Below are 26,230 nucleotides of genomic sequence, written 5' to 3'. Positions count from 1 at the left end.
CACACGCACTGAAAACATGTTTTTACTCTGATTTGTTGTTGTCAGATGTTTTTCCTTCATTGAAATAAAATAAAACATCAAGTTTACTTCACCTTGTTGACTGTCAATTTCTTCAACAATATGGACTTTGACTGTAGAAGCAATGTGGTCAGGTGGTGTAACTAGTTTGTGCCAATTGTTGCTAATAGATAGGAAACTTAATGTGGAATTAAATGTACTCTTCTATTGCAGTGTAATAATATGTTTATTTTTTATTTTTACATAATTTGACAAAGATTATTTACAAAACAGTGAGGGTCTTAGTTATATATATATATATAAATCTATTCTAGAATAAATCTTACGGACTGATGAAAATAATTTATAGTCCCTACCAGATGGGTTCAAAAGTCCTGGACCAAGATTTTTACATGTCCTGTGAAGTGTCAATGTTGCTCTAGGTGGTTTACACACTTTTGCTTCACTATGATCAATAAATAGATTAGTCCATAAATAGCTTAAAGTCTCCTCCCAATATTATATCATGAGGGGTGCCAGCAGCTTGCAAAATCTCTTCAAGATCTATAAAAAAGCCCTGCTAATCAGCATTAGGTGCGTAAATATTAGCCAAAATCAACCTTTGCCCCTGAATTTCTGCTAAAACAATAATGACTCTTCTTAATTTTATCTTTAATCTGTTTAATCTGAGACATTTGAATTGTAGATGTTTACTTATCAGTGTAATGACTCCCCTGATTTTACTTGAGCAAGCACTAAAGAAAATATGTCCACCCATATCTTCCCAAATGTTTCAGCTTCCTGCATGGAAAGATGTGTTTCTTGATGAAACAATATTTAATATTTCTTATGTTAAACAAAATAAATAACCTTCCTTCTTTTGTTATGGGGTGTCCCAACCCATTTACATTCCATGTGGAGAGAGATAATCCATTCATATTAACATTTGACATATTAGAAAAAAATAGATTGTGTGTCAAAAATAAAATTATAAAGACCACATTCCAACATTAGTGCAACAATCAAACTCCAAACTTCTCCCCGAACCAAACAAACAGAGAAAAGAAAATCATGCGCATTAACCCTGATCACAAAAGCGCCAACCAGCATCCATCCCTCTAAACTCAACTAAGCTCAACTTTACCATCAGATTTTGTGAAACAGAATTACACAACAGAAGATAATCTATAAAGCAAACTCCAGCCAATAGGCAGAATAAACACACAGAACATGCAGATTCATCCACAACACTGTCTCGAAGGAGTGTTATTCCACAAAACAAACTCTAGCCACTAGGCGAAACCAGCTCAAAAAGAGACAAAAAAGATACCCAGTTTCCTCGGACGGTCAAGTGGATGTTCAGTGAGTCAGCTCACTTGGCTGCAATGTGAGAACCACAAAATAACTTTCTCAGTCCATTGACTTTATGAAGGACAATGCTTGCTGTGGATATGTAAATATTTTGCAGCCATCCTTAGTATCTATTCTCAGTTTGGCTGGGAACATCAGTGCAAAAGCGACCTTCCGTTGATGTAAGAGTTTCTTGCATTCTTTGAATCGATCACGTTTCTCTCGTTGAATTCGCAAAGTCTGGGAACAAGAAAATGCTGTGGTTCTTCCAAGAAAGCCTTCCTTTACCCCTCACCTAGCATAACACAAGATCTTTATTAGATGATCTCAGAAATTTGGCCAGAACTGATCAGGGCTTGTTTCCCACAGTGGATCGCCGAGCCGGAACTCAAGGAATTCCAACAATTCAGATGTTATTCCGCTGGTTACAGTTCACCAAATCTTCCAGCTTCTCCCAGACACGCTCCAAATCCACCTTGGTGGCTAGCAGATTAGCAGCTAATTACCTCTCCGATGACTCCAGATAGTCGATCCGTTTCTTGATGTACCCCCTCTTGTAACCTCTCAGTGAATTTTGTCTCCATGGCAGATGACATATTACAGCAAGCTCCTCCAAATCAGCAACGAACATCATCGGTATTGCCGGCACGTTCATCAATTTTCGCCAAATTTCCTTCACTTCACCAGCCAAATCGACTCCCGTGCTTGTGGCCTGCTGCTCGGGGGATTCAGCATGAGTATGTAAGTGTCTTATCTCCAGAGCCAGAGGATTTTGAATTCTTTGACATATTGTCTTCATAGAACAGTTAATAATCAGGGTGTATCGAATCTCACCAGTTTATGACACAAAAAGTATTAAAACTAGCAAAGTGTGCAGAGCTTGCTGTTCACAAGTCCGAACCTCGCATGGCGCCATGCAACTCTATCCACAAGGGTTTTAAACAAGAAAGAGATACAAAACTGCACAGAAAAACACAAACATATTGCACTGCACACTCTCTCTTTGGAAATGAACATAAGATGCCAGCATGAACAAGAGTGGAAGAACAAGAATGACAGACCTTGTAAGCAATTTTGCAAGGCAGAGGGGTGGAAAGAGAATTTCGAACACTTTCACTAATACTGTTGAACCACAATGATTCACTGATGTTTCACTGCTTGGTCAAACTAAAACAGGAAAGAAATGACAAAATGGTCCCAGTCTGTTATAAATATGATGCATGTCTTACTGTCAGACTGGAAATATCTTTGATGGTGATGAAATGAGTTAAATTTAACAGTTACTTAATTGGTCCACAGTTACTGGAAACCTTTAAATATAAGAAGGCACAAAAGAGGGAAATGTGCCATTTGTATTATTCTGTGTGTCAAATAACTTGTTGATACAAGATGCAAAAACATATAAGCATCAATAATACTTTGAAATTCTTTGAACTACTTTGGTAATTGTTCAGTATAATTGTATATGTGAAAGTACCATGGCATAACCATCTGATACCATCACTGTGCCATGGTACCCCAACAGTACTTCAGGGTGTGATAGGAATTTTCTGTTTATCTATACTTACATTATCAAATAGTTCCCAGGAGCACCTTCCCTAATACTTAATATATCTTTGATGTGCATTTGAAGTTTCCACTCACTTAACAATACAGTATGACTCACTGTCTAGTCTATGCAAAAAAATATAATAAGAAAATGAAAGAACAGCATAACAAGCAAACAGGAAAACTCCACCCCCCATTCTAGTTTTTTTGTTTGTTTGTTTTGTTTTAAATGAAGATTCTCGTAACAGTCATTTTTAAAGTAGCCTACAGTAAAAAGATACTGAAGTACAATTATTTTGAATTGCAGTCAACGACATTTAAAGTAGTAGTACCAAGAGACACTAATACAATACAAAGTTTATGATTTAAATAAAAGCAAATCGCATTGCGGTAATGGGGGGTGGAGGATAACTATCGTGAAAAATGTTTCACAGTATAAAAAATCTTAATGTTCCTACACAAAAGGCTTTATTTTCAGTATGTTTTAAACGTCAAAATATACTTTCCTATGTTTCTTTTAATTTTAGAGAAAATAAGACTAGGACATTTTCTTGAAAGGTTTCATGAGAATCACCCCAAAAGTCTAAGCTGTCAGCTTTCGAGTCTCTTCTACCCAAAGAGATCAAATAAGTATACTGCATATACAACAATATACAATCACTGCTGCTGTTGTCGTATTCACTCTCGAAAGCTCGCTGAAATCCGCAAAAGCAATGAAAAAACAAGAGTGTTACCTTTCTTGACAACTGCAGCCCCTGTAAGTGATTCTGTCTTGTCCTTAAACAGACACCACGAGCAAAATCAGCAATATCACTATAAGAGGCGTTCAAATCATTTAGTCAGTGGCGAAAAATAAACGAACAAGTGACGAAGAAGCCTAAATAAGCTTCGTCTGATAGAAAGCGTTTAGTTGTTTGTCCGTGGGAAACGCGAGAGAGAATTGACAGTGAACACGCCTAACTGTGAATGACACTCCCATAGAGTCATACAGAGCACCGCCCGCACTCGTGTGTTTGAGCTGAGCGCTGCACTTTATTCTGCTGTCCTATCTCTGTGCTCTCGACCAACTAACTCAGACTAGTCCAATTAGAACCATGGCGGAAATTCAAACAAATAAACAACTAAACTTTCAAAAATGCACCCCTCTCTCTCTCTCTTGATAGATAGATAGATGGTATTGAGATGTGTCTACAATTACTATTGGATGGATGGATGGTATTGAGGTGTGTCTACAATTACTATTGGATAAATGGATGGATGGATGGATGGATGGATGATATTGAGGTGTGTCTACAATTACTATTGGATGGATGGATGGATGGATGGATAGATGGCATTGAGGTGTGTCTACAATTACTATTGGATAAATGGATGGATGGATGGATGGATAGATAGATGATATTGAGGTGTGTCTACAATTACTATTGGATGGATGGATAGATGGTATTGAGGTGTGTCTACAATTACTATTGGATAAATGGATGGATGGATGGATGGATAGATGGATTATATTGAGGTGTGTCTACAATTACTATTGGATGGACGGATGGATGGATAGATGGTATTGAGGTGTGTCTACAATTACTATTGGATAAATGGATGGATGGATGGATGGATGGATGGATGGATGGATGGATGATATTGACATGTGTCTACAATTACTATTGGATGAATGGATGGATGGATGGATGGATAGATAGATGGTATTGAGATGTGTCTACAATTACTATTGGATGGATGGATGAATAGATGGTATTGAGATGTGTCTAAAATTACTATTGGATGGATGGATAGATGGTATTGAGATGTGTCTACAATTACTATTGGATGGATGGATGGATGGATAGATGGATAGATGGATGGATAGATGATATTGAGGTGTGTCTACAATTACTATTGGATGGATGGATAGATGGTATTGAGATGTGTCTACAATTACTATTGGATGGATGGATGGATGGATGGATGGATAGATGGTATTGAGGTGTGTCTACAATTACTATTGGATAAATGGATGGATGGATGATATTGAGATGTGTCTACAATTACTATTGAATAAATGGATGGATGGATGGATGGATGATAGTGACATGTGTCTACAATTACTATTGGATAAATGGATGGATGGACGGATGGGTGGTATTGAGATGTGTCCACAATTACTATTGGATGGATGGATGGATGGATAGATGGTTTTGAGGTGTGTCTACAATTACTATTGGATAAATGGATGGATGGATGGATGATATTGACATGTGTCTACAATTACTATTGGATAGATGGATGGATGATATTGACATGTGTCTACAATTACTATTGGATAGATGGATGGATGATATTGACATGTGTCTACAATTACTTTTGGATAAATGGATGGATGGTATTGACATGTGTTTACAATTACTATTGGATAAATGGATGGATGAATGGATGGATGGTATTGAGATGTGTCTAAAATTACTATCTGATACATGGATGGATAGATTAAATAGATAGATGGTACTGAGATGTGTCTACAATTACTATTTGATACATGGATGGATGGATGGATGGATGGATAGATAGATAGTATTGAGATGTGTCTAAAATTATTATTGGATGGATGGATGGATAGATGAATGGATGGATAGATGGTAGCCTCTGCTTTGGCAATATTGTATTATTTACATTCATGCCAATAAAGCCCCTTTGAATTGGTATTGAGATGTGTCTACAATTACTATTGGATAAATGGATGGATGGATGGTATTGAGATGTGTCTAAAATTATTATTTGATACATGATGGATGGATAGATAGATAGATAGATAGATGGTATTGAGATGTGTCTACAATTACTATTTGATAAATGGATGGATGCTATTGAGAGGTGTCTACAATCACAATGAAATGGGTGGAACATATTCAACACAATGCAAAAAGGGTATCTAAATGGCACAATAGACTTAAAAAGTATTTGTAAAAACTTTTGTTGACAGAATGCATGACCTTTAAATTGAGTATTTCATAATTTTAAGAGCATCATCATTATGAAATGTCACTTGCAATGTGAGGCTGGCACTGGACACAAGTAACCTGATTGATTGTATTAAAATGTTTACTTTTAAATTGTGTGATAGCTTTAACGGTTGTTATGCAATTAAGCTGCAAGGTACAGTATTTGATTGCCAAATGCTTGATGCAGGAATTTATGGTATCAGGCAGCACAAGCTCCCATCAAATCCTTGTTTTTTTTAGTGGGGATTAAGGGCCATTTCCTTTTTTTTGGTAGGCGTGAAACACAATTGTTTGACATGTCAGCCTTTTGTGATTGTTCTGGATATTTTCATCAGAATCTGAATCACAGTGTTCACTCAACACAGCTGATCTCGGTTACTGTTACTGAATAGAATGAATACCAGGAGAAATTATTCAATGTGGTTTCTGGTTAGAGCTCAACGTAATGAGAGCTGTTGGGAAAACAATGTGACATTCCATTCCTCAATGGTACAATGATGGGCTTGATTAAAATGACCTGCTGCATTAGTGCCTATGGGCTGGTCAAAGAAAATAACAACAACAGGGTGATTACTCTCATGTGGGTGTACACTGTTTGGGTTCAACAGTGAAAGACAGCATTGAAAGTGACTACTAACAAACCACCATGGTATCATATCTTTTTTTACATGTACTATGGTAATACTATGGTAATGTTTAAAATAGACTGTTCCATTTTAACTGTTAAATTGCACATCAGTGACATAGTGTGGTAGAAATCTTAAAAACAGGAAACACACTGAAACACAGGTGTCATATTGCAAAATCAATAATATGTATTCATATTCTGTCAGTAACCCACAGCACAAAAGCAAGGATAAAGACAAAAAACAAACAAACAGAAGAATGCCACATCCATGGACAATGCCGCAGCAAGAAAAATGAGCTCTTTGAATGTCCCTGACATCAGATGATAAAATCCTGAGCATCTAGAAGTCTTGCGTGTCCAATAAGAGATGATGCGTCAGCTGAACGCAAATAGGTGTGAATCTCTATTTTATATGTAGTAAATAGCTTTGAATTCAGGTAACATCAGTGAACAATGTCCAACAGAAGTTAATATGTGAAAGGTGAGCAGACTGATATGGAGTAATTTTTCCATTGGATTATGTCTAATTGCTTCTACTTGTGAGTGTAATTGTAAGATGACGCACAGAGATGCCTTGTGAGATAATAAAGCAATCATGCACCAAAATGTAAAATTAAGTGTTATAAGGCAAAGTTCACAGACATTTCTCCCCTTAATTTACATAGGCCTGGTTGAATATTGCAGAATACAAACATTCTGGGTCCTTAATAGTTTTCTGCCCATATTAAACAACATTTGCAAAAAGCTATTGTAAACAATGCACTGAGCATTTGGGTATATGTAACACTGGAGCAGACGACATACAATTACTCAAATGAAACATTTCAGAATCACTGAATTTATATTTTCGGTATGTTCGCACAGCAAAAAAAAAAGTAAAAAGAAAAAGAAGCAAGAACGATAGCACAATGTGCATACAACACAACAAAACACTTTGGTTGCAGAGACAACTGTCATACAACATCAATTAAACTCACCCAACACTTAAATCAACTTTGTACAACAAAGGTACTCTGACAAAAAATACGCTAAATTCTCAAATCACTTATCCAGTCAATTGTACAATATAAACAAAAATACAACTCGTTTATTCTTTAAAGTCAAGAGGTGTAGTGGCAAACTGATGGATTAGAAAACAGTTCAGATGTGAACCACAGTAAACAGGTCCAGATAAGTTGCAGGACATCAAGCTATAGACATCAAGTGTTTTTTACATTAGCTCTAGGTTGGTCATTGGAAATTTTGAACATTCATGAACATTTCTATACTTCATAATCTATTCATAACATTTTCATCCAATTTATGGGTTGGAGACCATATGACAATCAACTCAAATACATTTTATTGTTCTCTCCTGTCTTACACAAGCTGAGATATACCAAGTGATCACAGTAGAAATTCAAATTTGTATGATCTTGTAAAAAAAAAAACACCAGAGTGTTGAATGGAAAGGTGGTGCCTTATTTGCAAAAACTGATTTAGTATTCAGGCAATTCTGGTGAAAAATCAAATCAAATAATACACACAGTAATTGAAAAAGGTATCAAATTGATCACTGATTTCCACCATGTGTCTCTTCTCCTTTACTCTTTGTATTGCCTCTAAAGAACAAACCTCTTCACTATAACTATATTAGGGCCGACATCATGTTTTCTTAATCGCCACTCAGCGCAGACACTGAGCAGAGAGATCTTTATCTAGCATACTTTAATCATAGCTCTCTTTAAAAAAAGAAGAAACGATAAAAAACATTGAGATCCATGGTAGCTTAAACACACTACTCTAAATTGCAAACTGAGATGAAGACAGCAAAAATGTCTACTACTCTACAATAACAAGAACAGATAGAATATATTTGTCTATTTCTTTATCATCTGTATTTACAAGAATCTTAAGTGATCTTTTACATTGCTGAACACCATTAGGGACATGTCTTTACTCGTAATTCACTGACAGAGGGGAATAAATGTTAAAGGGGAAATTAGATAAGACATCACTTCAAATCCTTCAGTCCATATTAATGCTAAAACATATGTGTACCAACATCCCTGATAATGTTTCAAGTTGGGTTGTTTAGGTTCCATTTATTGAAAAAGTCCTTTTAAGGCAAAGAGAAAGGGAATGCTGGAGGTACTCTTCGTCAGATCTTTCAAGAGAGCGGAGACTTCATAGAGGTCATCTCTCTGCCTGTGTCCATCCTTAAAATTTGAGGTAAAGACTGCCATTGACTGAGGTTCTGATATTGAAATTCAGTGTGATGAATGTATTTTTTTTTATAGGGGAAAATCAATTCAGTCTCTGTAAACCCCTTTTAAAACTGACACCCTATTACCCTTCTAAATGCAGCCTATATGATTTCCTCAACCCCATGAGCGAAGATCATAACCAAGCCTGGCTCCAGAATCATATCTTCACCCATGTGTTGGTTCTCGCAGGCCATTACAACCACCGCCTGCTTTCCTGGAATGCGTTTGGCCACATAGTTTTCATAATATCGCCGGTTCATCTGCCGTGTCTCCAGTGTGGCCAAGCCTTGGGGCCAATTGCGCTCGTGGGCATTCTCAATTAGGTCATTAACAATCGACAATGGACATCCACTGTCAGTGAGTGAGCGTTTGATGACGGCCTGGAGGACAGCATCAGGTGTGGAGATCATTCCTCCCCAACGGGTCACACGAGCAGGTTGGAGAGAGTTAACCCACCTGTTATTTGCCAAATGAATGTAGTTAGTGTGATAGCCATCTGATTATTAATTATGGGATGTAATTATAACTTAATCTGCATCTGAAACCCATTTTACTTCCATAATGTGATGCATTTCAGAGAGAAATTCATCCATCAGGAACTGCTTGTTGTTTCATACAAGAATGTAGCCAGATCTGAATGCGAGTATGCAGTCAATGGTGGGGAGGATAATATTTTAGTCATAATTATCAGGCCATATTTATTTGAGCCTTAACCTGCTGGAAACTCAGGCTTAAGCTCACCCTCAAGAGCATTTTAATGTGTCCAAGAATGTGAATTTAAAAAATAAAACATGGTGAAATTTGATTGTTTGTGGACTAAAAAGACATTAACCATGCACTTAAGAAATTTATTTTATTCCAGGGTTTTTGATGAAATGTCATGTAAACAAGAATGCTGATTTCCTAACGCTGTTTAAGGGATTTAGAGAAAGTGGTTTAACACACCCAGGTTTTTCCCAAAGAACGTGGCTTAATAAACGTGGCATGTAAACACATAAGCAGCATTCTAACAGGTTTTTGAGGGGTGCGCATGTGCGTGAATCGACCAGATAAGAAACGTCATAGGATGGAGCTTAAGGGTAAGTCAACAAAGTGGAAAGAGTTCAACGTTTCTGAGTGTACACTGATAAAAGTAGACACTCTTTATACAATACACATTTATACACACCAATGTAAAATATCGATGGTTCCTCACGTTCGCGTATATTCGTTCATATATTAGAGGAATCCCAGAGTTTTACGGAAGAGGAAAACCCCACTATTGAAGTACAATTCTGCTGCAGGTCATTATGGAAAGTTAAGGAAACAAACACAACAATAACTCTGGATTATCTCTGAATAAAGCAAAGTAACAGAGAATAAAATATCGAAGTCTTCCTCGGATGCCATATTTGTCATTTACACAGGAGTCTCTGGGAAATTAAGTTGCTCTGGAGAAAGCTGCTTACTGACCGAGCTGCATGTATATGGGAGTAAAGATTATGGCACTTATACAGTGCATGTAAACCGAAACCCTGCTTTCTGTCTATGTAAATGTAGTGAATAAGAGATAAAAGACCACTCACTCCAGAATTTCATTGTATTCTATGCTCTCCTCCAGGTTTTGTAGGTTAGGGTTAGCACTGCGAATTGCTCGCATGTAAGCTTTCAGGAGCTGAATATCACGTTTCTGTAATGAGAAATCATGCACATGTAGAAAATTGTTGTGAATGTGACAGAACAGATAATCAAAGTTGTAATAGGATTTTAACTCAACACTTATCCTGACGTGATCACAAGAACTCTTCAACAAAAACTTTTCTTTCACTTTCAAGCACACTTGATAAAATATCAAATATACAGGTCTGACCTGCTCTGCAAGTTGGTGCTTGTGCTCAACAGCAGTCTTCTCCAGATCTGCAATCTTGGTCTGCTGTTGTTGCACTACACTGCGTAGGTGTTTGATACAGTTGTGGTTGGGCATCTCATCCTTGGGCATTTCTAGCCTGGAGAAGAAAATAAAGCAAGTTGGATGTGTCTGGGAGGTGATGTTTAATAAAATATATTCCCTCCAAAGATTGCTGTGCATTCAATCTTAGTTGGAAAGAACTAGAAGGTGAAGATAGTGGATTCCATGTCCTTCAAGTGCATGAATACAGAAATCACTCATCCGCAGTAATTTACCCGCAGCCTTCCTCACACGTGACTGGTCGTTTGGGGTTGTGCTCACAGTCCTTGAGGTGCGACTGTAGCTGGTCAAGACGCAGGGTGGCGGTGCAGCCAAAGCCGGCATTATCACAGGAGATCTGTAGCTTGGAAAGCATGTTACGCATGATGCGGGGAACGGGTCGCAGATGGGCAAGAGTCACCACAGTGCGGTCCACAGGGCAGATCTGCTGCTGTGCAAACCACTGTGTGATGCAGGCATTGCAGAAGGCATGCTCACAGTGCGGGGCCTGATAGAATAAACAGATTGATTAAGATGTAACTTGAACTCCATGCTGCTACAGATTGAATTCTGTATTCCGTGTGTACACACTATGCAGTAGACAAGCATTTCATTCCAAACACTGGTATTTGTCATTTTTGCATTTACATTAGATATTACACACTTCACCTTTAAGAAAGACTGGCTTTAACATTCTCAAATATCCACAGTGAAACTCATTGACAATATATTCTCAGAGCAATGATATCTGAGAACCACAAACTCCCTTGCTGGCTAAAGGTTGAAGGCAGAGCATTCTCCTGTCACTTTTTCAAGGTGTTCCGTGTAGGCTTGGTATTGATTCCTTTTTCACGAATCGATAATCGGAATATTTTCCCAATTATTACTGATATATATATATATATATATATAGGTAAATTGAAGGGGGTCGTGCAGCTGATGCAGATTGTGGTCGATGTGGCCTGTTCTAAAATTCTAAACAATTATTCATATTCTACAAAAGGTACGCAAAAACCACCAATGCTCAACATTCTGTAGTGTCACGAACTGCAACTCGCATAGTTTTCCATTAAATTCAACCCAAATCATTATCAAAAAGACAAAGATTATTTACTCTAGCCATCACTGGATGATCTATTGTATCTTTCATAGAGCCTACACAATTGCAAGTATGCAGGTTTTGTGGTTTGACAGCTTGAATGAAAGACCTATTCAAGGCTACATACAGAGAAATTGCTTAACAAACATCGCCACTTATAATCCTTCAGTTTGCGCAAATATACCAGTTTCATAAACTAACCTGCTCATCGTCACTTTGTTCATTCTTGAAAAACTTTCGTAACTTTGGACTACCATCTCCTGTGCCGCTTCAGCTCGTCGTGTGTGTGTGTGTGTGTATGTACGTATGATCATGACGGCTATCAGCTTCATTAAATCACCCAACTGTGGTCTCCCAACGCTATTACGTCACACTGTTAAACAGAGGCCAAATGAGTGAATTGGAAAGCAAGCAAATTGGGCTTGTATTTTATATATCAGAATAATTGTAATATATTGATAAAAAATATATCGATAAAATAGCATGTCGATCAGTAATCGACATATTGATATATTATGACATCCCTAGTTCTGTGTTCCAAGGTGCTCAGTTTGAATAAAAAAACAATTTGAACCTGCACTGGCTCCTCCAACACCCCGCTGCAGATAGGGCACAACAGATCCTCGTCCACCTCTCCTTGGAACCTGGTGACGTCGTACCCCATGGCACATTACCAGAACCCTATAATATCTGATATGGAACAGGAAGAGTTGTTATGAGAACTCTGGTAGTTTACTGGTAGTTGTCTTAAAAGTTTGAATTTGTGACGATATGATACGATGTGTCAAAATAAACAAAGAATACATAGCACACTCAAATATTGAGTAAAATATTATCTAATATTTTTTATCTATACATTTTGGAATTGAATTAAATACAAGTCTTACTTATTGATTTATAATCTTATGAATTACTTTTTCTCTCTCAATTATCTCATCTTTTTATTGAGTCCATACAACAATTATTCTTAGAAAACACTGTGAAGAATAATATCAAATATCATGGCACTTAGAGCAGATCATGGAAGCACTCAATGTCCTAGTACAATACAGATGTAACATGATCATATTTCATGTACAAAAGTGACCTTCTCTTTTTTTTCTTTGTAGAGACACTAGCTCTACAAGGCAAAAGAAGCAATAGCTGTGTGTTTTTGAGTGTGTGTATTAGGGTGTGCTGGTATGAGATTACTGATGTTCTGTCAAAGCAATGTGGGCCCAGTGTGTGGAAGCGCACCCAGCAACGCAGCATAATTGGAGATAATTTTCAGAGGCCTGGGGATTGCTTTAGGATTGTCAGTGCACAAGAGGTCTGCAACCCGACCAGGGCCCAACAGCACCCGAGAACCCGATGGGTTTCGGCTGGGTTCGGGTAAGCTTTTCAAGTAGGACTTCGGGTTCGGGTCGGGTTTGTATGAATGAAAAAATAAACAGGCATACCGAACTTGTTTCATGCACATGCTCTCACTCACAGACATGCGTGAATGGACGAGTTAAGGCCCAAACATATTCTACGCAAGTACGTGATCACAGACGCACCTCGCTACGCAAGCTCAATATCACATGGATTTCCTTCTTTCAATCAGCAACTGTCATGGCAGACTTGGGCAGCAATTTTAGTTAAATCTTTAAAAAATATATATTATAAACTTTGTCTCCAGTCCATTCAAATGAACTTGTTTTTTATCCATCTCTCTACCCACTCCTCATCTATCGACTCATCTACCACATCCGGGCTGCACTCGAAAACATTGGCAGCGGACTTATCAGTCAATGGCTTAACTGTTTGATTGTAATTCTTTTCTATATTTAATCATGTTTTACTGTGTACTTGAATAATTACTTGAAAACTTAAAGCAATATTTACTTATTTGAGAAATACCTAAAAGCTACATGTTGTTAAATTTGTTTAAACTTAAAATATTGTTTATTTTAAAATGTGAAAAATGTATATTAATATTTAACTTTTAAAAATGTTCAATCTCTTAGTAGTTCTTGCCATGGTATCGAAATTGTTAAGAACAGTTTATTGCCACAGAGTAAAAGGGATAAACATTGATAAAATGCATTATCATGATGTACATCATATGATGTACAGACACATGAATGTTGTATCTGTCAATATATCTGGTGAAACTCACATACCTCACTAAAGCGCCACCCTCATGATTCCTCTACAAGGGGTCATCCTCATGTGTCAGGTTGACAAGATGATTTTCCTTACAAAGCTAAATGAACCATCCCCTTAAGAGAGAGAGAGAAAGCAAAACAGGATGCATCCATTACGATTCAATCAATACAATGCTATTTATTTTGAAGTACTTTAAGATTCAAAAAGCCAATCTGAAACATTTTCCTAAGTATTTCTTGGAAGCTTCAACCAGATCAGTGACAAGATGTTTACTTTCACTTAGTTCATTCCCTACTTAGAGGTTTTTTGTATACTACACATTATCATCATTCAAGCTTATAAAAGATGCTTTTTCCACCCACTTTCTCTCTGGAGTAGCAATCCAAACCCATTAATAACTTGATGCGCCACAATTACATTAAGATGCCAGCTCATTTATGAAGTTGATGACATACGAAAACAAGCCAAATGTGCAACAGGCACACCCAACCATAGGTCTGGGCAATATGATGGTATAGTATATCATAAGATGGTAAACCGATAAGACATTTTGCTTTACAGTATTTACATTTGTGTGGCTTCCAGTGGTAAGGTCTACTTTTACATTATTCACATGACAGAGCCAAGAAGAAACACAAAACAATGTAAATAAATCCAGAGTGGGATGCATCCTAAACAAGTCAATACAAGGAGGAAATATTATTTTTGTTTTGTCAAATTAGTCCACAAGAACATCTTTGAAGTGCAAACACCCTCTGCCAACACTCGGTAAACAGTTTTCTTCCAAGAATAAAAGTGTGCAAGTGATTTATAAAATCCCCTGAAAGCACTCATATCAGGCAATCATTAAAAGCTTTACATCACATTTTATGTTAAGCACGCAAACTAATACAGTTGTTCCAACTAAAATAACAATCAAACAATTAACAAAGTCAGCATACCGTTGCTCCCAAACACTTATTTTATATTACTTATTATAATACTTATATTATTACAAGGAATAGTGATCCACTAATGCTATATAAAGCTGAGAAAAGTGAAAATAGTCCAGATTCCAGAATAACACAAGTTGTGAATGTGAAGGGTTAATAAATCGGTATCCAGTTGAAATGGACGGTCCACCCGGGTGTTCACCTCTGTAGTGTTTCCGCTTTAATACGCATCCCTTGTAATGGGAAAAACTGGTTAGTCGCCGGTCATCCTGGCTAATAAAAGACAGATCAGTCAGCAGCCACTAGCTTGTACTAAACTATTGTTTTTAATTGCACTCCACGTTACCCTTTTATTACATAATAAAATAATGTAATCTATATTTCATGAGCAATTATGTATTTCTTTGGTATGTAACCGTGTAAGAAGCACGATCCACTCCACTTTGGATTCCAGATCATGGTTTATTTTGCGATAAAAATGGCTGTCTATACATTTCCTTACATATTAAACAAAACACAGACAAAAACAGTAATACTGAATGTTACTCACCAGCATTAATGTCATGTCCAATATAGTTGGCACTGCTCCATTTTTCAATACAAGTTTCTCTGCAAAGTCTGAATCACAACAGTTCTCAAAAGAATCCTTAGAAAAAATGTGCCAAACAAAACGAATCGGTTACCTAACGTAACCTCGGTTCTCTCTAGATGAGGGAACGAGTATTGCGTAAGCTAGCTTACGCTACGGGAAAGATTATCCTTAATTTTGTATCATTTGTCAACGCAGTGCAGCAACTGCAGACCTTGAGCGGGCTAGCTAGCGAGCTCATTGGTTGCTCTGCGGCAACTGCTGCAGCCTATAGACGAACTTGGGCGAACTCGCGTCCAATGAGAGGCGTCCGCGCGCTTACTGCATCAAAGCCCGCCAAAATGGGCGTGGCTAGAGTGCATATAAGCGTAGTTTGTAGGCTGGAACCCTGGTTTTCATTGAATGAAGCGAAAAAGTCGCTCGTGGCGCGAGCATGGCCAGCTACGCAATACTCGTTCCCTCATCTAGACAGAACCGAGGTTACGTTAGGTAACCGATTCGTTCTCTTACGAGAGGTTCTCTCGTATTGCGTAAGCTAGCTTACGCTCACGGGAACCCATTGTCAACGCCGTCGCGCCAAGCATCCACTGCATGAGCCCCGGGGTGGGGGACCCGGGGAGCCCTTGTGAGTGGGGAAATAATATTTGGCCGGCAAGAGTGCGGGCCAGTGTGTGTGTAATACATAAGCACATAGTGGGAAGGGAACGACAGAGCGGCGGTGCCGGTCTGTGTGGAATGAGTCCCATCAGTGCAGCTCACCAGGGGAGATGTAGCGTATTAAACCGCTAGTAGTTTTGCCTGCAGGGCGGGCACTTCCAGATTGTAAAATCTGACAAAGGTGGAGGAGGAAGCCCAGCCCGCTGCCACACATATGTCGTGAATGGAAATCCCGCTGGACCATGCCCACGATGAGGCCATGCCTCTAGTGGAGTGAGCCCTAATGCCCAACGGGCATGGCAGGTCTTTTGACGCCGTATGCGGCAGCAATAGCGTCCACTATCCATCTAGACAGTGTCTGTTTCGAGGCGGCGAGACCTTTGGTGCGCCCTCGAACGAAACGAAAAGCTGCTCAGAGCGTCTGAAAGAGGCGGAGCGCGCAGTATACAATCTCAGTGCTCTGACTGGGCAAAGGAGATTGGCGTCGCGTTCGCTATCGGATGCTGGCAGCGCCGATAGGGAAATGACCTGTGCTCTGAAAGGAGTACCGATCACCTTGGGAACATAGCCGTGTCTAGGCTTTAAAATGACCTTGGAGTCACTTGGTCCAAACTCAAGACACGCAGCGCTGACAGACAGCGCGTGAAGGTCTCCCACACGCTTGACTGATGACAGGGCAGTCAGAAAACGGTTTTGAGTGAAAGGTATTTCAAATCCACGGATTGAAGCGGTTCGAAAGGGGGCTTTCATAGTTTCGAGAACTATAGAAAGATCCCAGATAGGAACCGATGGGGGGCGCGGGGGGTTCATCCTTCTAGCTCCCTTGAGGAAGCGGATGACCAGCTCGTTTTTTCCCAGTGACTGGCCGTGCAGGGGTTCAGCGAACGCCGTGACGGCCGCCACATACGCTTTGAGCGTGGATGGGGATCTGCCCTTATCCAGCAGCTCTTGTAAAAACGCGAGCAGCGACGACACCCCACATGTCCGTGGGTCCAGGTCTCTGTCGGTGCACTATTTTGAAAACACAGACCATTTTGACGCATAGAGTCTCCTAGCGTGTATGATGGTGTTTATTATCCCTTCTGGCAGAGCGACGGGTAGTCGTTGATCACCCACGTGTGCAGCGCCCAGCGCTCTGGGTGGGGATGCCAGATCGTGCCGCGAGCTTGAGAGAGGAGATCTGCTCTCACTGGGATGGGCCACGGTGCTGTCAGTGACAGCTGCGTAAGCTCCGGGAACCATGTCTGATTCTCCCAACGCGGGGCTATGAGGAGCACCGAGTGACGCGTTTCCCTGATCCTCTGCATTACCTGTGGCAATAGCGAGACGGGAGGGAAGGCATAAAGCGGGCGGTTGGGCCAGTCCTGGGCAAGCGCGTCCTCGCTTTTCGAGAAAAATATTGGGCAGTGAGAGTTCTCTTCTGACGCAAAGAGGTCTATCTCTGCTCTGCCGAATATGCGCCATAACTTCTGGACTGTTTGAGCATGCAGGGACCATTCCCCTGGAGGAATATTGTCTCTGGACAGTCTGTCTGGGCCGTCGCTCAGGTGGCCTGGCACGCGCGTCGCCCTCAGCGAGCGCAGGTGGCACTGGGACCAACTCAGTATGCGTTTCGGTCAGATGGAAGAGGTTCCTGGATCTGACACCGCCCTGACGGTTTAGGTAGGATACCACAGATCTGTTGTCCAAACGGACCAGGACGTGGTGACCCTGAATGACCGGGAGAAAGCGCATGCGCGTACTCGACCGCTATCATTTCCAGACAATTTATGTGAAGGAGCTTTTCCTGAACTGACCATAGCCCTCGCGAGACCGCGCTCCAACCCGTGTTGGACGCCGTCTGTCGAGATGACTTTTCGGCGAGATACAGCTCCCATTGTCACTCCCCGCTGATACCATTCGGCCACTGTCCAGGGCTGCAGAACTGAAATACAGGTCTGAGTCACCTTGATCGGCTGGCGGCCTGTGGCCCAAGCCCGGCGAGACGCTCGGGTGTTTAGCCAATGCTGAAGCGGGCGCATGCGCAGTAAACCCAGCTGAAGTACTGCTGCGGCTGAGGCCATGTAACCTAGCACTCTCTGAAATTTCTTCAGAGGCGTGAGGCTGTTCATCTGAAAGGACGCGGCTAGTCGCTGAACACGGCGCGCGCGTGCGTAGATAAGCGAGCCGTCATTGCCACGGAGTCTCGTTCTATTCCAAGGAAGGAAACTGCCTGACTGGGCTGTAGTGAGCTCTTGGTCCAATTGACTGCAAGACCCAAACTGTTCAGATGGCTGAGGAGAACTGTTCTGTGAGACAGAAGCTCCGTATGTGACTGTGCCATAATCAGCCAATCGTCCAAATAGTTCAGAATTCGCCGCATCCATGCACTTCGTGAAAGTACGGGGTGCTAAAGACAGGCCGAACGGAAGGACGGTGTATTGATAAACCTGGCCGTCGAAGGCGAATCTCAAGAATGGCCTGTGACGGGGATTTATCTGAATCTGAAAGTAGGCATCTTTCAGATCGAGAGAGATAAACCAGTCCCCTGGCGCGTATGCGCGAGGAGTTTCCTGATTGTAAGCATTTTGAACGGTCTTTTGCAAGCACCTTGTTCAAACCCCTGAGATCTAATATTGGTCTGAGGCCGCCGTCTTTCTTGGGAACAAGAAAATAACGGCTGTAAAACCCCGACTCGCTCAGCTAAGGCGGCACTTTCTCTATGGCCCTTTTGCACAGAAGGTTTGCTATTTCTGAACGAAGCATGCAGGCTGCTTCCGTGTTCACAATAGTTTCGAGCCACGCTCTGAAGCGGGGAGGGCGGCGATCGAACTGTAGCAAATAGTCCTGTTTTATTGTGCTTAACACCCATTTGGATATCCCTGGGATAGCTTCCCACGCTTTGCGTAACGCTAGAGGGTGAATGGCCAAATCGCCCTGATTGCTGCACACAGCGCGCTTACTGTGCTTATGCATGACTGCTCGCAGACAGCAGGGACAGGCTGTTCTGTGAGTGACTTCCCGATTGAGGTGAATGGGGAAAGAGTCACATCTGTTAAGTGATGCGCGAGCATAGTCACGGGCACGGGACTTACATACAGAGAAGTGTTTGCTGGCCGTGTGACAGAGCGGGCAGAGAATGGGCGCGCGACGTATTCGTGGCGCTGCTTATTGACTCTAACACTCGAGCGGGTTGTGTCCGCTTTATGTGAGTGGGCTCTGATCGGGACAAGGGAAGTGTAATGCTTGTGTGTAGAGGTGAACACTGGATTGTGGGCACATTTTCTACACATAAGGCTGGTCGTGTGACAGAGCGGCCAGAGAAGGGGCGCGCGCACGGATTCGTGGGCGCGTTTATTGACTAACACTCGAGCGGGCTGTCTCCGCTTTATGTGAGTGGGCTCTGATAGGAACACGGGACGTGTAATGCTTGTGTGTAGGGGTGAACACTGGATTGTGGGCACATTTTCTACACATAAGGCATGTTTGGGGAGGGTGAGAGCGATGCTCGAGGGAGAGGCTCCGGCGAGGCAGTCACTTCTATCACCGGTTCTGGCAGCCTTTGGGAGCGGCGCTTTTTCCTGCGCGGCGGAACGGAAGGCGGCGCGGCGGCTTCGGTTCTGAGCGCTTCGAGTCGAGCCCGCAGGGTCGACATCGGAAGCTCCTCACAGAGGTCGCATCCGCCTTCAGCGAGGGCGAGCTCTCCATGCCCCAGTCCCAGGCAGAGAGCGCAGATGATGTGGCGGTCTCCTGCGCTGAGAGGGGCGCGGCCTGAAGCGCAAGTGGTGCGAGGCATCTTAAAAAAGACGCTTGTTACTCTTTTGTGAAATTCGTTAAGAACTAGCTTGCTCTAAAAAAGGATACGTCGCCGGATGGCGTAGCTCGCAGGATGGCTGAAGGTGGCGGAGACGGCCGGCTTCTTCGAGCGCTGTCCAAGCTTGCTAGATGCCCCTCGAACGGCGACGCGGCTTCCAGTTCAGAGATGCGAAGAGCTTTGCTGAATAGATGAAAATCAGGGTTCCTGCCTACAAACTACGCTTATATGCACTCTAGCCACGCCCATTTTGGCGGGCTTTGATGCAGTAAGCGCGCGGACGCCTCTCATTGGACGCGAGTTCGCCCAAGTTCGTCTATAGGCTGCAGCAGTTGCCGCAGAGCAACCAATGAGCTCGCTAGCTAGCCCGCTCAAGGTCTGCAGTTGCTGCACTGCATTGACAAATGATACAAAATTAAGGATAATTTTTTGGCTTCAATATCTCAGAAAAGATGAATCTTTCCCGTAGCGTAAGCTAGCTTACGCAATACGAGAGAACCTCTCGTAAGAGAACATACAATCCCACATTGATGTCTTCAGGATCCTTCAGAAGGCTATGCAGAGATGCAGTTTTTACACAACCAAACAAAACAATGTCTGGGGACCTTACATATTAATAATCTTTTTGTTTGGAGTGGTGGTGGCATAGTGGGCTAAAGCACATAACTGGTAATCAGAGGGTCGCTGGTTCGATCACCACAGCCACCACCATTGTGTCCTTGAGCAAGGCACTTAACTCCAGGTTGCTACAGGGGAAATGTCCCTGTAATAAGTGCATTGTAAGTCGCTTTGGATAAAAGCGTCTGCTAAATGCGTAAATGTAAAAGCAAACTACAGTAACAATACTATCACCTTCAGAGTTAAAGCAGCTCTATCAGTTCAAACACGACGATTAGGTATGTTGAGGAGGCGGGGCTACACAAATGACACTGCACTGTGATGTTACAATTTAGCCTATTTCAAAACGAGTCGTTTTTCAGAGTGGAAACAACAAATGCTCTATTTGAACATGAGAGGACGTTTTGAAACTTACAGTATGTTTTTGTAGTACAATGACCTTGTATTGAATCTGGAGTATTTCTTTAACATTAATGTGATTAATATACATTTTTGTATATTAATGTTTTGTTGGCAAATGTAGACAAAGTAAACACTTCTACTTAAAGGGGTCATGTCATGAGGAATACCATTTTCCTTGATATTTTGTCTTATAAGAATAACAAACAAAAAAATTATTTAAAAAACAAAAAAGCACAAATTGAGGTTACTGTAAGGTATTTACAATAAAAGTGAATGGGGTCCCATTTTTTGTGTTTATAAGGCAGAAATGTGAAGCTTATAATTTCATAAAAGAAGTTACATTAATTCTTCAGTTAAAACTCATGTATTATTAGAGCTGGAATTTGTTTTCTTTCATTTTAGGGTTTGTTGGTATTACATTGTTTCAGAATAGGTCAACACACTAAAACAACATTTTATCACACTAAAATCAAGCACATTGTTTATATTGTGTCTATACATTTTTGAAACATTTTAGTGAGTATTTTAATGCTTCCGATTGGCCCCATTCACGCCTAATGCCTCACTGGAACCCAGATTTTTGCTTATTTTTTTATTTTATTTAGAAAAGGAGGGACTAGTCAAAATAATTTTTGTGGTGATCATCTTTATGCCAAAATATTGTCGATTAAGATTAACTTATATTGAACCTGAAATATGCCTTTAAATTTAACTGATGTGTGGTCAATTCCATATGTAGAGTGGCTAGTTTACAACAGCTTTGTATGTTACAGTGGCTGTGAAGTGCAAAACAAAAACACAATGGCAAATCTGGAAACAAGAGCAAAAAATAAAACACTACACCAAATCCAGAAACAAAACAAGTTAGAAATCACAACAGCAAATCAGAAAACACGACGGTAAGACAAAAAACACAAGAGCAATTCAGTCGAAACAGAAAGGGTTGGTACCATAGCTTCTCACCTGATTGACTATAAGAATGAGACCTAGTCCTTTCTTCAGGATTGGTTCACTAATAATATCAAAATCCATGCCAAACGATCACGGACTGAAAAACGAAATCATTTGGAGTGTTTTCTCTCCCAGGAAAACAGTAACTTTATAGCACAGAGCGTAATAACAGCAAGCAGGAAGTTAGTTTGTTCATCTATGGTTTCATGGTTCATCTAGTGTGTAAGGGACCATCTGAAAGTCCACAAACTGTGCTAAAATGTTGCTGCATTCAAGTGTTCATTTAATTGGCATGTTTAACTTAAAAACACTATTGTTAATAGTATATCTAATTATATGGATATAGTATTCAATTATTTTAGAAAAATAAAACACCACTAAAATGAATAAAAATGTCCTTTTTATATTACAACGGTTGTAGCAAGCTGCCAGTGGTGTGAATGACAAAGTATTTAATCATTTTTTAAATAATAATAAAAACTAAGTTAATGTATCATTCCACATCCTGGGAAAATCTCACCTAGAGTAAATCAGCATATCTAATACAGCAACCTTCACAATATAGAAATAATATTTTGGTAAATTTTCCGCAAAAAATAGTTTTTCTAAAATAATTGAACACTTTACTCATAATTGGACGAGCTGGATTCAAATGTAAAAAGTGAGCCATCAAGTCTGCAGTCTACTGCAACATTCAGAATGTGAAAATGCTTTTTTTTTAATAACAGTGATTTTTAATATGTCCATTTAATATGAGAATATGCAAGTCAATTGAATGAATGCTTGGATACCAGCATTTTAGAGCAGTTTGTGGAATATTTAGATGGTCCCTTACACACCGTAGATGAACATCGCTCCTAAATGTTTTCCCGCTCGCTGTTTTTGCTCTCTGTGTTATAAAAGTGTGCCATTACTGTTTTACTGAGTGAAAAACCACTGACAATTTTCAGCAATTGAGCATTTGGAATTAATTTTGAAATAACCGCACAATTGGGCAGAGAACCAGTCCTGAGGAAAGGACTAGGTATTCTCCACACAACCAATCAGGTGAGAAGCTATGGTACATACCCTTTCCATTTCGACTGAATTGCTGTTGTGATTTCTAAATTGTTTTCTTTCTGGATTTGGTGTTGTGTTTTCTGATTTGCCGTTGTGTTTTAGGAGTTGTTCGTGTGCTTCTGAATTGTTATTTTGTCTTTGGATTTGCCACTGTGTTTTTAGATTTGTTGTTTTGTTTGCACTTCACAGCCACCATAGAATGTGGCTCACCCAGTCTGCATTTATAGTTGTAACTATCCATTTTATTATACTAGTTTTACTTTGAGCTTTAAACTCATGTTACATATTGTGAAGCTGTTTTTTGCACCGGTGTCACACTTATGAGTAATTTTACATTTTGGTTTGCCTAAACCAAGTTCCAAATTGGAAAATAATGCAATCAAAATAGCTTGTATTTTCAGGCTGGCAGGTATGATGTCCACCACTGTAGATAACTTATTCATAACAATGAAAACAAAGCAGATTTGGTCAGCAGGGATTAGACATATTTGATGTAAACATCAACATCTAGCAGCACTAAATTTCCCTTTGGAATGGCAAGACATAAAACACGAGGAAGGTTAATAAACAGATCAATTCTCCAGACAGTGCTAAATACTGGTACTAATGTAAAAGCAAAGAGGAGGCTGCATTGTGTAGTCACAGCATCTTTCTGCATCTCTTCCAATTCATAACAGTTCTGGGAGGGGTGCTGTTGTGTCCCAGTAGGATGGTGGTGACCTATTTTTAGCTTGTCTAAGCAGACGGAGGGTGAGAGTGTGGGTGGTTAAAAATGTACTCCCCTCACCCCACATTGTTAAAGCTGAAAAGTGTATTTAAAATAAACACATACAAATCTTTCTCTTTCACAGCTTAATATGTAGAGACAATTAGCCTGTACGCAAGTCATTGGTAGGCTATCAATTGCTGTGGCTAGCAATACATTGCTCTGTTTGAGCATGCTGTCCCAGCAACATTGGCTCAACCAATCCTGTGAATTTAGGGCAAGACTATCTGTTTGTATACCAATGGAAGGCAGAGGATGTGATCAAGAAACCAGTTTATAAAAACCATGATCATTTTTATAATTCCATTTGGCGACACTATAGTGGCACAGAAATGACACAATTCCGCTATAAATCAGCCATGTTTTCTTTCAGAAAAGCTCTGGTGGAGTGGCACAGCTCCATAACCACAAAGGTGAAAATCACTTAGGTGAAAAATTTTATGCAAAAGAAGACACAAATATTTTAGTTTCATCAAATAAGTGCAAAGTTAAAGTTAATCTACCTAATATTTAAGACCACTTCAATACATAACAGGTCTGCCAAACATCTACTATAGTGTGAGGCCTTCGGATGTCATCAGGAGGGTCCCTCTAAACAGCCATCACTTTAGGCTGAGGAAGGCTCTGAACATTATCATCATATTAAAACAGAAAATAAATTAAAAAAACATATCAGGTGTTTCTTCCTGCAAAATAGGTGGTTATTGTGTTGAGATGAATGTCTGGAGAATCTCTGGATCAAACACATCTCTGCAAAAAGTAAACTAGGATAAAAAGGGGATTGAGGGGTTAATGTTAAATGGATTGATGTGGGCATTTAAACCAAGCCATTACACAATGCAAAAAGGAAATGATTAATAACATAAGTAAAGCAAAGCAATCTTAACAGGACAAACAAATAAATATTTAATGCATGCTTTAGACACTCAGTCTGTGAACCATCTCCAGTAAACTTCTGCCAATACACATTTAGTAATAACCAAACAGATAGGGCAGAGTAGCTGTAAAAACCTTTTGGAAGTTTAAAACCCCCGACCATAAACAGGGGAATTAAATTCACGCTTGCCAACCTGAAACACAAGTCTGTGTATGTGATTGAGCAAGTGATTGAAGCGTCTAGCATTAGCCAGATCGCTAACGCAGATTTAATCCATACGGTCATTACAACAATAGGTTTTCTGCACAGTATTCACTTCTTTTGATATTGCCAGGACCGGAAAGTGTCCCAAACGTCTCATATTCCCTGTCAAACCACCCAAAAACAACATTTAAAGAGCCTGCGCGGATGCTATGAAGCTAGCATGGCTACCTAGCATGGAATCTGACTAGCTGACGCATGCTGAGCAGCTTCAATATAGGTCTACAAATGCATATACACATCTTTAAATGTCACAGTACAGATTCTAGTTTTTTTTAATCCATTCAAACATCATGTAAACGCTGTTTACATCATATAACACCTTGATGCCTACATGACTCATGTCTGTACGTGTCTTCATCATCTCCAGTGTGCTACTATCCGGCAATTTTAACAGTTGTTATTAAAAGGCATCTCTCAATAAGACTTTGATACCTGTGTCCGGTGGAAAGCTGTATTCATCCAACGTTTGATTCGATAACCTGGATAACACTAGAAAGTGATAAACTGCAATGATCTGAGAACTGACTGATTTGTCTTCCTGAGCGGATGGAGTCTGCCTGTGCGTCTGAGATGCTTCAGCGCCTACAGGACAGGGTATGTGTGGACTGGAGGGGCAATTATATCAGTTTATTCAAAAAGACTCTTCTGTAGAGAAATAAATGTGAGATGGTTTAGGTTTTTTATTGGAAAATTTTAAATGTGAAATGTCTGTCTGTCTGTCTGTCTGTCTGTCTGTCTGTCTGTCTGTCTATCTATCTATCTAGAGGCAGAGCTGAAGTGCCAAATGTTGTCTGATGGCCTCAGAGAATTAACCTGATTGAAATTGAAGTATTATACAGATATAATACTATTTTGTTGCAGAAGGAGGAGTTTTGGCTGTTCATGGCAAGACAGTCATAATTTGAGTCAGGGGGATAAAGCAGGGAAGCATTTGGCTAGATATATAAAGCAGAGAGAGTCTTTTTCTACCATTCCCTCAGTGAAACTGCTAGGTGAAATATTTAACTCGGCCATTGATATTAATATTGCTTTAAAAGAATTCTATCTTGATCTTTATAGTTCCACGTTTGTAGGGGTTGGGTCTTAAAGACACACCCACCTGCTGGCGGTGCCAATCAGAAGATGTGAACACAACACATGCTTTTGGGGATGTGTTAAAATCCAAGAATTTTGGTTGAGGTTCAGAGCTTTTTGTGTGAGGTATTGGACACTCAATTTGCATTTATTTAGCTGTTTTGGAGGATTGTCGGGAGGGGATGTGGAGAGGGATTTGTTTTTAGTTGGGTATGCGTATTATTGATGTTTGAAAGTGTATCTTTTTTAATGTTTTTAATGATTTATCTATTTATATGGGGGGGTTAATTGTGAATAATTGATTCCATATTTTATGTTGTGTTGGTA

At 40.2% G+C, this 26,230-nt stretch overlaps 2 protein-coding genes across 2 annotated transcripts in view; both read right to left on the bottom strand.

Moving 5' to 3' along the window:
* Positions 1–3,839, bottom strand: part of dgkaa (diacylglycerol kinase, alpha a) — a 51,410-nt gene extending 47,571 nt beyond the window's left edge. Inside the window, exon 1 of the mRNA XM_052091757.1 lies at positions 3,630–3,839. The gene's annotated coding sequence lies outside the window, so the exon portion shown is untranslated. The remainder of the gene's footprint in view (positions 1–3,629) is intronic.
* Positions 3,840–6,695: 2,856 nt separating this feature from the next.
* On the bottom strand, positions 6,696–25,410 carry LOC127618754 (E3 ubiquitin-protein ligase NRDP1-like). Its single transcript, XM_052091382.1, has 7 exons — positions 25,262–25,410; positions 13,936–14,034; positions 12,366–12,481; positions 10,929–11,200; positions 10,615–10,750; positions 10,331–10,434; positions 6,696–9,221 (listed from the first exon to the last, which is right to left on the bottom strand). The coding sequence occupies exons 3-7, from the start codon at positions 12,453–12,455 to the stop codon at positions 8,867–8,869; spliced, it is 957 nt and encodes a 318-aa protein (XP_051947342.1). The 5' UTR covers positions 12,456–12,481; positions 13,936–14,034; positions 25,262–25,410; the 3' UTR covers positions 6,696–8,866.
* Positions 25,411–26,230: the final 820 nt, after the last annotated feature.

This window comes from Xyrauchen texanus, chromosome 25 (assembly GCF_025860055.1).
Source record: "Xyrauchen texanus isolate HMW12.3.18 chromosome 25, RBS_HiC_50CHRs, whole genome shotgun sequence".
Taxonomy (NCBI): domain Eukaryota; kingdom Metazoa; phylum Chordata; class Actinopteri; order Cypriniformes; family Catostomidae; genus Xyrauchen; species Xyrauchen texanus.
Note: the sequence above shows the minus strand (reverse complement) of the source record. Positions and strands in the feature narration are given on the sequence as shown.